This window comes from Megalops cyprinoides, chromosome 6 (genome assembly GCF_013368585.1).
Source record: "Megalops cyprinoides isolate fMegCyp1 chromosome 6, fMegCyp1.pri, whole genome shotgun sequence".
NCBI classification, from domain to species: domain Eukaryota; kingdom Metazoa; phylum Chordata; class Actinopteri; order Elopiformes; family Megalopidae; genus Megalops; species Megalops cyprinoides.
Window position 1 is genome coordinate 8,879,492 of NC_050588.1, and position 13,648 is coordinate 8,893,139.

At 44.5% G+C, this 13,648-nt stretch overlaps 1 protein-coding gene across 1 annotated transcript; it reads right to left on the reverse strand.

Moving 5' to 3' along the window:
* Positions 1-1,271: 1,271 nt before the first annotated feature.
* On the reverse strand, positions 1,272-13,609 carry LOC118778925 (protein FAM131C-like). The gene is made up of 8 exons (XM_036530726.1): positions 13,568-13,609; positions 12,830-12,917; positions 7,727-7,807; positions 6,864-6,964; positions 5,788-5,875; positions 3,217-3,441; positions 2,944-3,042; positions 1,272-1,537 (listed from the first exon to the last, which is right to left on the reverse strand). The coding sequence occupies exons 1-8, from the start codon at positions 13,607-13,609 to the stop codon at positions 1,272-1,274; spliced, it is 990 nt and encodes a 329-aa protein (XP_036386619.1).
* Positions 13,610-13,648: the final 39 nt, after the last annotated feature.

Sequence of the window (13,648 nt, forward strand, 5' to 3'; positions counted from 1 at the left end):
AGTGATTGTGGTTATCTGCATTCTGTTTTTAATAAAGGTGAGAGTAATAAATTCAAAAGACTTGGCATTCTGCCTTCATCAATATATGCTCTTTTTGCTTTTTTATAATTAATTAATATATACTTAATTATAACTCATTGATATTATTAAACTATGAATTAGGATTTGAATAGGTAAGCACACACAGGAGTGCCTCTGTTCTAAAACAGGCACTGTCAAATCCAAAACACTTCAGAAAAAGAGATCTATAAGATTCAGCATAAATTCTATTCTTAAAGTTAATAACAGAGGTGATGTTTCAATTCATTTTTTTAAATGTCCCTCTGCTTTTTTGTTTTTTCAAAATGAAAGCAAGATCTCCATTTATGTTGATTCTTACATACACTCAAATACATCAACTTATAATGTGGGTCTCTATGTCGCCAAACATCCAAAAGTTCCAGGATGACACATCAACTGGTGTCTGCAGACCTCCAAGCACAAGTGGTACTTTGACTTTCATGTAACCGCTGCTGGGATGGTCACAGCCAGCTACACCACTATGGCCCAAACGCTGGGGTCGGTTCAGAAAAAGGAAGTTACATTTACATCCTTTAAAACAGCCCACATGGAACAGCAACAAGTCAGGAACATCAAAATGTGAACGCATCCTCATCTGTTCTAATGACTAACGTGACCCTGATAGTATCATCTTTTACTTTTTTGAGAAAGCGGTCTTGGATGTGTTCTCGTGTCTGTTCTGAGGTTTGCTGGTAATCGGGATGGGCCCCTCCGGATCAGCGCCAGCTCACAGTAAGGAAGGCATGACTCTGGTTGGCCCCACAGATGTAGAAAAGGCAAAGAGATTTGAAGGCAGTCGCCGAGGCTGCAGCGAACAGAGGTGGATGTTTGGTCAGTGGAATCGAAGCCTCTCTCTCAGCTCCTTGTGGAATCTCCTCAGTCTGCACATTTCATCCATCATCATCTGATTCTTCCAATCGGTCTGCTGATAAGCGCCGGTTCTGCATCATGGCAGTAATGTGGCCAGCATTGCTGAGGTGGTATCCTCCATGTAGACCCAATCTCCCTGCATTGTTCCTTCATGTGAAATCCATCTCCCAATGGCAGTGTATGTTGTCACAAGATTAAGTTTTTTTGCAATGGGAGTGGGAAGGAACAGAATAGGCCAGTTGAAGAATGGATAAAGAAAGAAAAAGGTGAGGAATTTCTGAGAAGTTGAAATGTTTGGAAGAGAATGGATGACCAAAGAGATGCACCTCCTTATTTAAATCTTAGTTGTAAAAAACTTCATCCTCAGAAAGAGAGCCGCTGTCTGCTTGTCGAATTGAGCTGTCGAGGGGCGAGGTCCTCCGCACCTGCAGGGGGCGCTGTACGTCCGGCTGCCAGTGGGAGCTGGAGGAGCAGGAGGGGGTGGACAACTGCTGGGGAAGAGAGCTGGAGTCTTGGCTGGCATCCGGGTTCAGGTTATAGAGATGCTGGGGTACGCCAACACTCCCGCCATCCAATAGGAACCGAGACAGGAGGAGGTCAGCAGTGTCTGAGAAGGAAGGTGAAAGGAGAACTTGTGAAAACAACATTTTTAAAATTAGCACTGTATGGCCAAAAAGCAATAAAATAAAAAGGAATAGGAAAACAGAAAGAAACAGGGAAAAAGGACAGAGAGAAAAATTAGGAGGAAGAGGTCCAGTCACAAACCCCTCATCGCCATGCAAATCCCGATTCACAAATCCTTTTAACCACAAGGTGACATCCTTCTCCTGGGAGGGGTCCACCAAACCACTGGGCAGTAATTGCCGTTTCCAGGTAAGTCACACCGGTGACGTGGCAGGGAGCAATGTCACATCTGTTCAGGCGGCACCTTTTTATTATTCTCATTTCCTGAACGGCCCCCTGGGAAATCCTTTTGCGCTGCTGTCGCATTGCATTGTCCTGGCCAGGCATGACGAGCAGATTCACACTCACGTACACTGTCACTCAGAGTGAGGGGCAGGCATCAATAATGGATTACGAGAGGTGTGGAGTCAAAGGGACATGCCTTAATATTCCTGACTGGGGTCTTTCTTTCCCAATTGTTTCCCACAGAGTAACACTTGTTTGCCCAAAATTCTGTACTCTGTACTGCTGTGATGTACAGTATTCATTTTATCACTTGAGTTTATGTGTTCTCCTGTGTTTAACTATGCTTTGGTGGTGTTTTTATTTTATGCCTGGGCATTTATGTTCATATTATATGTATTGCTTTTTGATGATATCAATATCTAGTAGCACTGAAATATTTTTTTAATGAGGAAAAGTAGATCCATAGTGCCCACTGTTGGTTTTATATCAGTTCAATTAGTGTATGACTCAGCAACAGTGCAGCCATTGATAGAGTCTGGGTTAGCCTGTGTTCAGAGCTGGTTCTGCTTTAGTCAGCATGAGCATGAGTACAAAGTAAAGTTTGGTCTAGTATTTATTGACTAATGGGTGGAATTTGGATCCGTATGTAATCAGTAATAAATGAAATTTGATTTAGTATGGGATCAGTGGATAGTAGAATTTGGACCAGGACCTTATGGATTGAGTTGAAGATACAGTTTACATATAGATTTGGATTAGTAGAAGGTTGCATCCGGTCTTAGGGTAGGGAGCAGTAGTGGGCTGGTTTTTTTCCAGTCAAGGGTTAAGTAAAAGGCAGGTCTGGGTAAATATAGGGTTGTGTAACAGGTAGGCTTTTGCTCAGAACAGGGATCAGTAGCAGGCAGAGGTGTGGTTCAATCCAGGGTTTAATAACAATTACAGTAGCAATAGCAACAGCAAGTAAGGGTTTGGTTCAGTATAGGGTTATTAGTAGGTAAGGGTTTGGCTCAGTCTCCTGTGTCAGCAGCAGGCAGAGGTTTGATTCTGTACAGGGTTGAGTATGAGTGGTGGACAGAGCTCAGTATAGGGTGTAAGTGGCAGTACCTTGTAGAGGAGCGCAGGTTCCATTGGGCTCCTCAGGCCGCTCCTGCAGGGACCAGGCACATATAGCAGCCTCAGCCAGGGCAAACTGCTCTGCCACTCCTGAGAGAGATGGTCAAACAGAAAGCAGAGGTTAATAAATGAATACAGGCAAACATAGAGGAGCTGCAACCAACATCACGGCTTTAGGCATGCATGTATGTGGATCATGAGGATCATTATAAATACTTGTTGCTAAGTCAGGTGCCTCTCCGTATCCCGCTCTGAAGAGCTAACCTGCAGCAAAGCGAGCCTCTTTTATCTCGTCAGCCAGGTGTGAGTAGAACTGATGGTCCTCCTGCAGCTCCGCCCCAACCCCGCCCCAGCCACACCCATCCTTCCCCCAGCCACACCCAGTCGCTCCCCCACTGCTCCACCCCTTCCACTCGATGAGGTGCGCAACTCGACCCTGAGCCATGGCTGTGGGCTTGGTGATGTGCTCTTTAATGGTGGCCACCAGACCTGAGGGCATGAAGTGGGAGACGAGACCAGGAAGGGAGAAAAAGATGGTTGGAGAAAAAGCAGGGGAAAAGGGTGAAAAGGATCATGACATACTTAATTACTATCGCAGTCAGCTGACATTTGTTTAGCTGCAGTACCACTGGCTGGCCAGGGTGAAGCAGCAGAGAGGGGTACAAAAGCAAACACATCCTTTTCACCCTGCTGTCATACAGCCGACCCGAGAATCATGTGCACATTCTGTTCTTTTTTACATTGCAGTAGCTGCAGTTCTTTGATTGACTTTGTAATTAGCATTGACAGGACTAAAAGAGCTTGCACCGGCACTGACTAAAAAATTCAAAGACCCATAATGCTTGTTGGCTTCAGTAATGACTTCCTGAAGAGAGACAGAGTGGCAATTAAAAGGAGGAGGGAGAGAGAGTGGAAGAAGGAGAGGAACAGAAAGGAGGGGATACAGAGAACCAGAAAAGGAAAAGAGAAACTGTGGTGAGAACCTGTCAAAACATTCAAACACAGATTAAACATGGACAGAGCACTCTCGAAGAAGAATCACACTTGTCCAGGTTGATTCTTATAAATGGGCAATTCTCAAAGATGGAATGAATTGATTTTTTTTCAATGTTTTTCTAAAATTTAACTGAGAAATATCCTTAGCTAAATTCTTCAAACATAGTACAAAACATGTTTACGAAGAAATTTAAGAAATTAATAAAATATATTTTTATCAACATGATTCACATAAATTATTGCAATGGCAATTGCTGTTGAATTGTGACTGTCTGTGAACTGCTGCCTCTGCATGTACTGAAACACCCCAGCACACTCTAAGCCCTTAAATACATGAATAAAATTCAAAAAAGAATTCTTGAATTCATATTGATGAAATAATAATTTGGCTCAGGCCAATACATTTGTCTCTGAGATGACTGCTACTGTGTGGGCTACAAAGGTGCCATTTTCGCGATCTGACATCTCCGCCTTTGTTCCTCAAGATGCTCCTGATGGTCTTTCAGAAATCTCAGACAGCACAGAAGACGGAATGTCCCATTTCACAGCTGCGTCTCTTTGGTGATACTCATCTCTATCGAAAGACTCGAGAAGGCAGCGATTTTGGTCCTTAGAAAGCCTCTTCCATTTTCTCTCCTTGTCGGCTGACATCCAGACCCTTAAGCTGAATGTAACTGGCCCTTAACTGCACAACATTTTTTTTTTCTTTTTACCAAAATAAATGCTAGGTGCATCGGAAATTAGTGCAGAACAGGAATTCGACAGACGAATGTATTCAAATCCTTAAAGTCTGTTTTTCCTCGCTAATAATTCACCATTGCACTGAAATCAGTACCTACTTACATGCTGTGAGTGAACCCAAATTGATTCTTACAAGCAGATTGCTTGAAGGGTGCAAGAATGACTCTGCACCAGTGTTTTTGAGCGCTGTGTTCAGTTGATTCTTATATCAGAATTTCTTATAGGCGGAGTGCTTTTCAGCAGATCGGCCATCTGCAATGTCCCCCAAATAAAGGGTGGAGGGTGAAAAAGACATCACCTCTATCAGCTATGACGTCACCCCCCCCCCCCCCCCCCTTCACTTCCCACAATTACATCCTCCATATTAACTGAAGCCATTCCCTATTTTACCACTACCACCATGAAGGGGAAATGATGCGAAACATACTTTTTATCTACAAGTTCCTTAAATATGCTGAAATATGTATACTGTGGTAGATATGTGAATACTTTTTATTCCAGCACATGTGACATTTATGCTGACATTTTGTGAGCATCCGATGTATGCACAGCGATGCATCTCTCGTTGATATGGCATTTTGATTTCAGCCACGATAGCGCAGAGCCAGGAAAAGGCAACAGGAGGGAGATAAGGAGCAAGGTTGAACAGGGACATTATGCAGGGAAGGCACTTAACGAACAGAATGCAGGGAAAGAGAGAGAGAGAGATTGAGAGAGGGGTCCTCTTGTGTCTATCAGAGATGGAGAGAGCGCTCAATTACATCAAGTGCCTTTCGAGATGAACAACTGGATTCCCATTTCATTAGTGACTGATTTTCAATGAAAACCAAACCAAGCAAATCAACAACAATGACAGTCATTCGGTTCCTGTGCGTTCCAGTGTGCCCCTGTGCGTGTGTGTGTCTGTGTGTGTGTGTGTGTGTGTGTGTGTGTGTGTGTGTGTGTGTGTGTGTGTGTGTGGATGTCTACGCGTCTGCTTGCGTGCCTGTGTGTGTGTGCGCGTGTGTGTGTATGTGTGAGTGCATATACATGTCTGCGCATCTGTGTGTGTGTATATGTTCGTGCATGTGTGCACGTGTCGGTGTGTGTGTGTCTTACCTATCAGGGAGGAAGTTGCCAGCTCTGCGATGCTGTAACCGTTGTCACTCCTTCCGTCTGAAGTGAGGCCGGATGACTGGTGACCACCCTGGACGGACAGACACGTGGAGGGAGAAACAGACACCAGTGAACGAAAACACACACAGGCGGGCGCACACATGCACACTTGCACCCTTCCCCTCAACAGCTCCCGACTTCCTCTCAACCGTTAAAAATAAAATTCAGAATCAACACACCATAGCAGCTGTGAGCAACAAAAGAGTGAGGTGATAATTACGTTTGCAGAGTCGTGACGCACTGGTTCCTCTATTTATACACCCATATTGCACATATGTGCGTTAAAATGTACACAGTGTTAATCTAATATTATAATACAGAGCAGCTGATACTACAGAACGACATGTATGTTAGTGTATGTGCAAAAGCGTACATACAAACAAATATAACCAGAGAGAGACTATTTTAGACCTATTAAGGTCATATACATGCACACACACTTGTTGCTGTGTCTGAGCTGATAACAAAGGGCCAGTGTTTCCCCATCTGACTGTAGCACAGACTCACACCTCACACCTGCTCCTGCTGCCTCTGCCCAATCCCCCCCTCCCTCCCTCCCCTCACCTCTCCCCCCTCCCTGCCTCCTTCTCCTCTTCAAATCCTCATTTTATTCGTTTTTACAACACCCAGAGGGAAGGGGCGTCTTGTTCCATTTCACGATGCCCTGAACCCCTGAAACTGCACAGACTCTGATGTCATTATTACAGCATTACAATATTGTACCGTAACGGCCAAGGCTAGTATTCCTGACACATGATGAGGCATGTGTCTTAGGTCAAAGGTCATGGGTCACACCACCTGAGGAGAGTGCCCCTCATTTGCAAAGAGATTTTTTCCGAGAGATTTTGCCAAGAAGCCTTTCTGATTTTTTTTTTTTTTTAAAAGGCAGCTGGAAATTTAACCCTTTCCTGGTCGTACTGGCAGCATTTCATCAAAACTCTCAGATAAAGCCTGATTTGTCCGGAAGCCACGCGCACACACATGCTTTCCAAATACCGACAAGCTGAAGAGGCTTTTACCTCAAAGCTCCCCTGTGCCCCCTCCGACACTTTCACACTACAAACCTCAGCACGGGACTGCAGTACTGGCACGGCGGGGTCGGTGGCGCTCTGGAGGTATTCTGGGAAACAGACGGACAACGTGTTTTCGAGCAGATTTTTCTCCATTAGCATGCAGGTACAGGTTTCATGCTTAATGAAAAGCAGGTACAGAGGACAGACATGATTATGCTATTTCCACAGTTACTTCCAAGCAGTAAGTAATATATACACATATAAATATATGTAGTAAAGAAGTCTGTGTCAGTGCGTGAGTGCCAGTGCTGGCTCCTGACCGGATGCAGGGGTCAGTCCCACCTCACTCAGCATCTCGGTTCTGCTGACCCTTTGTTTACATGCCAACACACACGCAAACAGGTGCCACTTGTTTGTTTGTGCCATCAGCAACGCACGGAGGAGACTCGCTCAACCTGCAAACCGACCTCACCGTTGAAAGCATGTCAGATGCTGCCTAATGCGATGGAACGGAGTCTTCCTATTTAACAGTACTTAACAGTGAGACCGTTTCGCTAGTCAATTCAGCGCTAACTCAGGCGGCACGATTCCACTGAAACTGTACCTCCTGAGTTATGAAAACGAGCTCCAATATGTCTGTTCAGCTGCTGCTCTCAGCCCATTGTTTGTCACATATTACACATTCGCTATATAAGTATGACTTTGCCTGTACAGCACTCAGGATAAATAGTTCCTGCCAATAAAAGTCCAATAAGGGCCACCATACTACAACAATACCACAGAGAACTTTGACACTACACCACAGCACGGGCAGGGACAAAGGCGAGACAGACACCTGGAACCACAGACGGACACGGAGGGATACTGACCTTTATGACCTTTGCAGAGGCAGGTTCCCATGGTGAAGAGGCGGTGCCTGGGCAGGGTGGGGGTGAGGGCAGGGGGGGGCCCTGGAGTGGAAGTTACCTGTTCACCATGCTGTCAGAGAGTGGGAGTGAGAGATGAAGAGGGATCGAGGGAGAGACAAAGGGGGAGCGAAGGAGAGGGAGCAGAGGGAGAGGGCTGGTTTCCGTGGCGATCCGTTCCGTGCGCGGAAGTGCCTTTGCCGAGCCCGGTGCTGGCACAGCACTGACAGAGAGCGAAAGAGAGGGGGGAGAGAGAGAGAGAGAGAGAGAGAGAATGAAGGAGAGAAAGACTTGGAGTGAGGGAGAGATGAAAAGTAGCAAACACACGTTTTGCTGTCGTCTCCTTCTCCCGCCTCTCCACTCCCCTCTCCTCCCCCTCCCCTCTGTCTCTCTCTCTCTCTCCTCTCTACCCCTTGGGATAGACACCCTTGGAGCGCTGGAAGCCCTTTCCTAAGAACCTTTGGTAGACTTTCCATCAGCACACACACAGAGGCTCACACCTGCCTACTGTCTCACACACACACACACACACAAGCGTGTGACACACACATGGACACACACACAACAGCCGAAAAGGGTGCAATGTGATGGTGTCAGGGACAAAAGTGTCACGGAGAGAGTCGGGGGCAATTCGCATTTTATGTGGCCGGCGTTTGGGTCACAGGGTTCTGACAGCACCATGGTGACATTACAATTGAATTGGCAGGGGCCACAACGATAAACACAGCTCCAGAGAAGGACGGACTTCTCAGAAAACTGTCTGTGTGTTTCCTAGCCAGAAAAAAGGGATCCCACTGTGCTCACAAACATCAAAATAAGAATTTTCCGTTCCCTGTGTGTGCATGCATGTGTATGTGTGTGTGTGTGTGTGTGTGTGTGTGTGTGTATATGTGTATATGTGTGGATGTGTGTGCAATCCGTTATATTATGATGGGCTAAGAGCAGTTTTTCCATTGCATACAGGGAAATAAACATATGCAAGCACATCATTACACATCCACACACGTCCTTGAAAGATACAGAAATCAACCCAAATATGCAAATATTAACATTTCAAATCTAGCACATAATGATGGAAGCACATACACATATTGTCATTTCAGCATACAGACACCAAGATATTAAGTACATCTACAATGTCTGGGCAAGCAAACACTGATCTTATCTCTTAATTTCATATCTATCACCTCTATTCTGGTGAACGTACATGGTCACCCATCAACAGCTCCTTACTGCCTCCCAGTGTCTAAAAACTGCACTGCAGGCATGAGGTGAAAGTCTGTATTTCTGTAAGGATCTAAGGATTCTTTGTAAATCAACAACAGAATAGCATAAATAAATGATATGATCTTGTTTCACTAAACAGTGGAACTGGAATGTTGTCACGTTACAACTCATTCCATGAAGAAGTGTTTTTCTGTGTTTATGAAAGGACATTGGGCCTGACCAGTAAAGATTAGCCATCCGAACAAAGGAAAAGGCACATATCAATCTCGGCTTTCCATTTGCATTCAGTTTAGTTTAGACCAAAGAATGGGGTTTTGTTTCTGCGCATACCATTATTCACACTGCACCAATAAGAGGGTGTCTCTCTCAGTCTGGATGTGTGAGTGTGTGTGTGTGTGTGTGTGTGGTGTGTATGTCTATGTGTGTATGCATGCGCACATGCATGCCTTATATCTGTACTCTTTCTAAAACTCTAATCTAAAATGTTGTTCTTCGCAAAACAAACTCAGAGTGTATGACTCAGGGCGTTATAATCCTCGTCCAGATATGTTGTGCATTACATACAGGTGTAGGTATGTACACCCTTGCTTGTGTGCATCTCCCAACATGTCCGTTTCTCACTGCAAATAGTAAGAGCATCACAACGACCACGAACCTGGCTCAAATACCGAAAGGGAGGGCGCGAAAAAACGACATTCCATTGACGTCACCCACGGAGAGAACAGAATCCTTGTCACCGGGGATTCCTGTTCCCATAGCAACAGCATGCCCTCTTTCCACACTTTTCCTCGCTAATCCTTTAAGGACACGCAGAAGGGTTAATGGATCCGATGATAAGTCTTTTTGGGAGATAAAACAGTAGCTGGGGTTCCCCTTCTTGGCCCTCCGTTTTTTGTGTCAGATGAGACCTCAATTACTGAATTAAAGCCGCGATAGAGCGTGTAATTTTCCTAATTCCAGTTCCAGAGCTCAACATATTTCGTTTTGGAATACTACAGGAAATATATTATATATGATTTAATGAGACGAAATTAAGGAGGCTTAGTTCAATGAAGGGATTTCACTCAAGGGACTTTTCACAAATAACTAAAGGGACGGCGAACTCCATTACCAGATTTGGATCACACAAGACATCGTGAAATCCCAAAACGATTACAGTGAATACCCGTGGAAGAAGCCTGACACCTTGTGGATATGAAATGAAGTTACAGGCTTTCAATTTCTCGTATTATTCTCATTAATCAATAATCTTATCTCTACCCAATAAACACAGTTTGTCCGGGCAGTGCCACAAAGAGTACCAATGTTTTAACTCTGTCTGTTTCAAGATATGTAAATCACGTGTGAGTTTAGTTATGAAGTTCTAATTAAAATGTAGCAATAACAAATGCACATCTGCTATTATAAACAGAGCTTTCTGCTAATAACAAATACTGATATAATAATCAACTGCATATAGTGATCAGGAACACCGCGACAATGAGTACCGCGAGGAAAAGGAAGATGCCCTCTACAGATCGTCAACGCAATCGTTTTGAATCATACCAAAGACATGTAACTGTGAAATCAGTTGTACTTTGTAAGATTCTAAAAGACCACCATTAGCATCTTGAAGTGCAAGGCAAAATGAATGCAACTGGGAATACACCTTTGCAGAATACAGTGTGACATTTTTTAGGCAGACAGTAAAATATATTATTCAAGTTCAAATGAACTTGATTAATATTTTGAATTTAGTGTGGGGTACCAAATGCAGCATGATATTGTAGGCCTAGACCAGGCGCTACCAATTCGCACAGTGACATTTAAATATTTAACGTGAATCATATTGAATTGTTATTTTTAGTCCTCAATGAAAGACTGAATACATTATTCAATTGTTGTGTTCCATGTTTCATATATTTAGCTCATTTCTCATTCAGAGGAAATTTCTTATGGAAAATTAAATATGATGAAAGCATCAGTTTTATCCATTTATTTGGAATTTTAAAAAAAGGTGGTGGAGGTGGAGACTGCATGATACACATATATAGGCATTTACGTATATTTATTTTTGCGATACAATACGGCTGGGGTTTTGGTGGATTTTTAACGTTGCTTTGTGTGACACGCTGTAGGCCTGTTCTCCTGCTCAGGCACTACTGATGGAAATTACCCGGTGGCTAAATTAGATACACACGCGAAGCATAGCATGGTATGAATGGTTGTAATTATGGGCCGTCCGTTACAAATGAAATGCAATCAACATTAATCATTACAAAATCTATTACTCTTTGTCTTCCCACTCAATAAAATGCAACGCGTTTGGGAAGCATATAACACAGCTTTGGAAGTCGTGAGTTCTAGAATAGCAAACCCCATAGAGAAAACACAAAGAGGCAGCATAATTTCATCTTTCGGACATAAATTGAGGTTTTGTGTGCGATCTATGTAAGAAGTTGGTCTGGTAACAGCCACTAAGCCTAGTGCATCTATCTGTCTGAAAACACACGAAAGGATTCCATAAGGGCCTGCGCAGGTGTTCGAGCCTACCAATGGGAACATTCTTTCCCTGGGCGATATTTTGCAATCATCTTTGAAGAAACGTCTTCAAAGCTACACTTTGTTGAATATCACCCATCGTACTGTACGGTATACTGGATGTGGACGTAAACCAAAAAATAATAATGAGTACAGAACCAAGGCCTGGCTCCAAAGAGAAAAATGGTTTAGTTATTAAAGAACAGATCCGGTTTCTGATGGAGTGGATGTTCAGCAATCGCTCGGTTATGCATGACGATATCCTCCATCCATTCAATTGGGAAGCACCAGAATTATTAGACGGTCGTTAATCATTCTTTGCGGTTTTTTACCGACCAGTTTACACACGCGGGTGTTGACAGAAATATGGCATCGCACTAGAGCCTTCCCCTGAGGGAGAGTGAAGGAACTCCAGTGCACTACCCGTGTCTCTGACCCTCACAGACTCAGCCGTACTGAGGGAAAGTATCTTAGTTTCTTAGAAATACAGAATTCATATATTGAGGATTTGGCGGAATACCGAATCCAGCACAAAATATTTGGTGGAATATGGAGCTAAATGCCGAATCCTGGAAAATTTTAAAATGCAAACATCAAACATTGTGGAAAAACTAGTAAAATTTAGATGTGTGGATTTGTTACCATTACTTAAATCTTTCTCTTTTACTGTAAAACAGTGCCACGCTGGGCTTTTTAGCTGGTATCCTTCCTTTTTCCCCATGAAGCAAAGCAGCAGATACCTGAAATGCAACTGCCAACAGGCCTCCCATTTGTGACATGCAAACCCACTTTGATCAGGGTTTGGTTCACCAAGTTTGACCCGAAACTGATTCTTTTATTAAAAACTGAGGTGTACTGCCAAATCCTGAACTGAATCCTACACTTTGTGCCTCCTTACTCATAAACACAGGCGAGAATGCTGCATGCGAGTGACGGATATTTCGGTAATGTGTATCACCTCTACTAATGAAGGGTTACAGTTCACTCCAGCATGTTCCAGCGGAGAGTACACAGCTCTGCGCAGGCCTACGGTTGCCATTTCCGCCGTTTCCCTGACCCCGCTGACACGGCAAGGAGGAAAGGAATCTGCTTCATAAAGGCCCAAAAGGCCCGCACTGATTTATCAGCCCTCAGCTCGACGCCTGTCATTAGCAGAGGAAGCAGTACGTGTTTATTTGTGTACGCACGCACATTCTTCTCTGTCTTTTACTGCAGCTGGGGCTGTTTTCCACTTGCTCCTCTCCCGCCCACCGACACCCACACCGCACCCCGCAACACTCCCCCCCAGGGGTTCCCGCCCAGTGCTGAACCCCAGCTGACCTTGAGCCACCACCAGGGGAATCCCCTCTCCCGCCCCCACCTCAGGGCTACCTTTCTGCAGAGCCCCCTCTTCAGGTTTCTTCCGGTGCTTTTAGACAGGGGACATACACAGGTAAAAGGCCAGGCCAGAGTCCAGAGAAGACCCAGCTCTGTGGCACTGGTTTCTTTTGCTTACTCACAAAGTTTGTCACAGCAGGAGGGCCATTGGGAGTGAGCGTACGACCACCCCTTTCCCAACTGGTTCGCTAACCCCCAGCCCGTCTTGACCCCACACCTGGCCAGCTCAGTGTGCCAAAGAGCTGGTACAATGCCCTTTTTCCTGTCACACGTGGTCTGAGCCAGACTGATGCAGATCAGACCAACATTACCTGGCAGCATAAAAGGCACTTAATTGACTGGGATCTATTAGAAAGAGAAGGGGAGGCATTCATGGATACACTAGCAATTTTTAAGTTGTAATAGCTGAAGCCACTTAACGTCCGAGCAGTCTTATGACAAAAGCACAGCTCTGCCAATGTCCTCCTTGTAATGAAAATGTGGAAATGCTATAAAAAAAAAAAAGCGTACAGAAATAAACTCTCCAATCTGAGCCTGAACATTGGAATATGGTTAAAACCTTTCCTCACCACAGGGGGTGCTAACAAAGTAGCTCCCAAATTAGCATGCAGGCTGACCCAAAGTGACCAGAAGATCACTTCTTTTAGGGTGCAGAATCCCTGGGGTGCCTTAATCCCTAACGATGATGGCGACAATGATGACAATGGTGTGGTCTACCAGCATTATGTAGCCCAGCAGGTTTTCCAGAACCCTTTCAACAGC

Coding starts and splice junctions, on each gene's coding strand:
- LOC118778925 (XM_036530726.1), bottom strand. CDS start 13,609: ATGCTGGTAGACCACACCATTGTCATCATTGTCGCCATCATC. Junction 7,808..12,829: donor TCCCCTGGTGGTGGCTCAAG/GTCAGCTGGGGT, acceptor CTTCCACTCCAG/GGCCCCCCCCTGCCCTCACC. Junction 3,043..3,216: donor AGAGGCTCGCTTTGCTGCAG/GTTAGCTCTTCA, acceptor CATCTCTCTCAG/GAGTGGCAGAGCAGTTTGCC.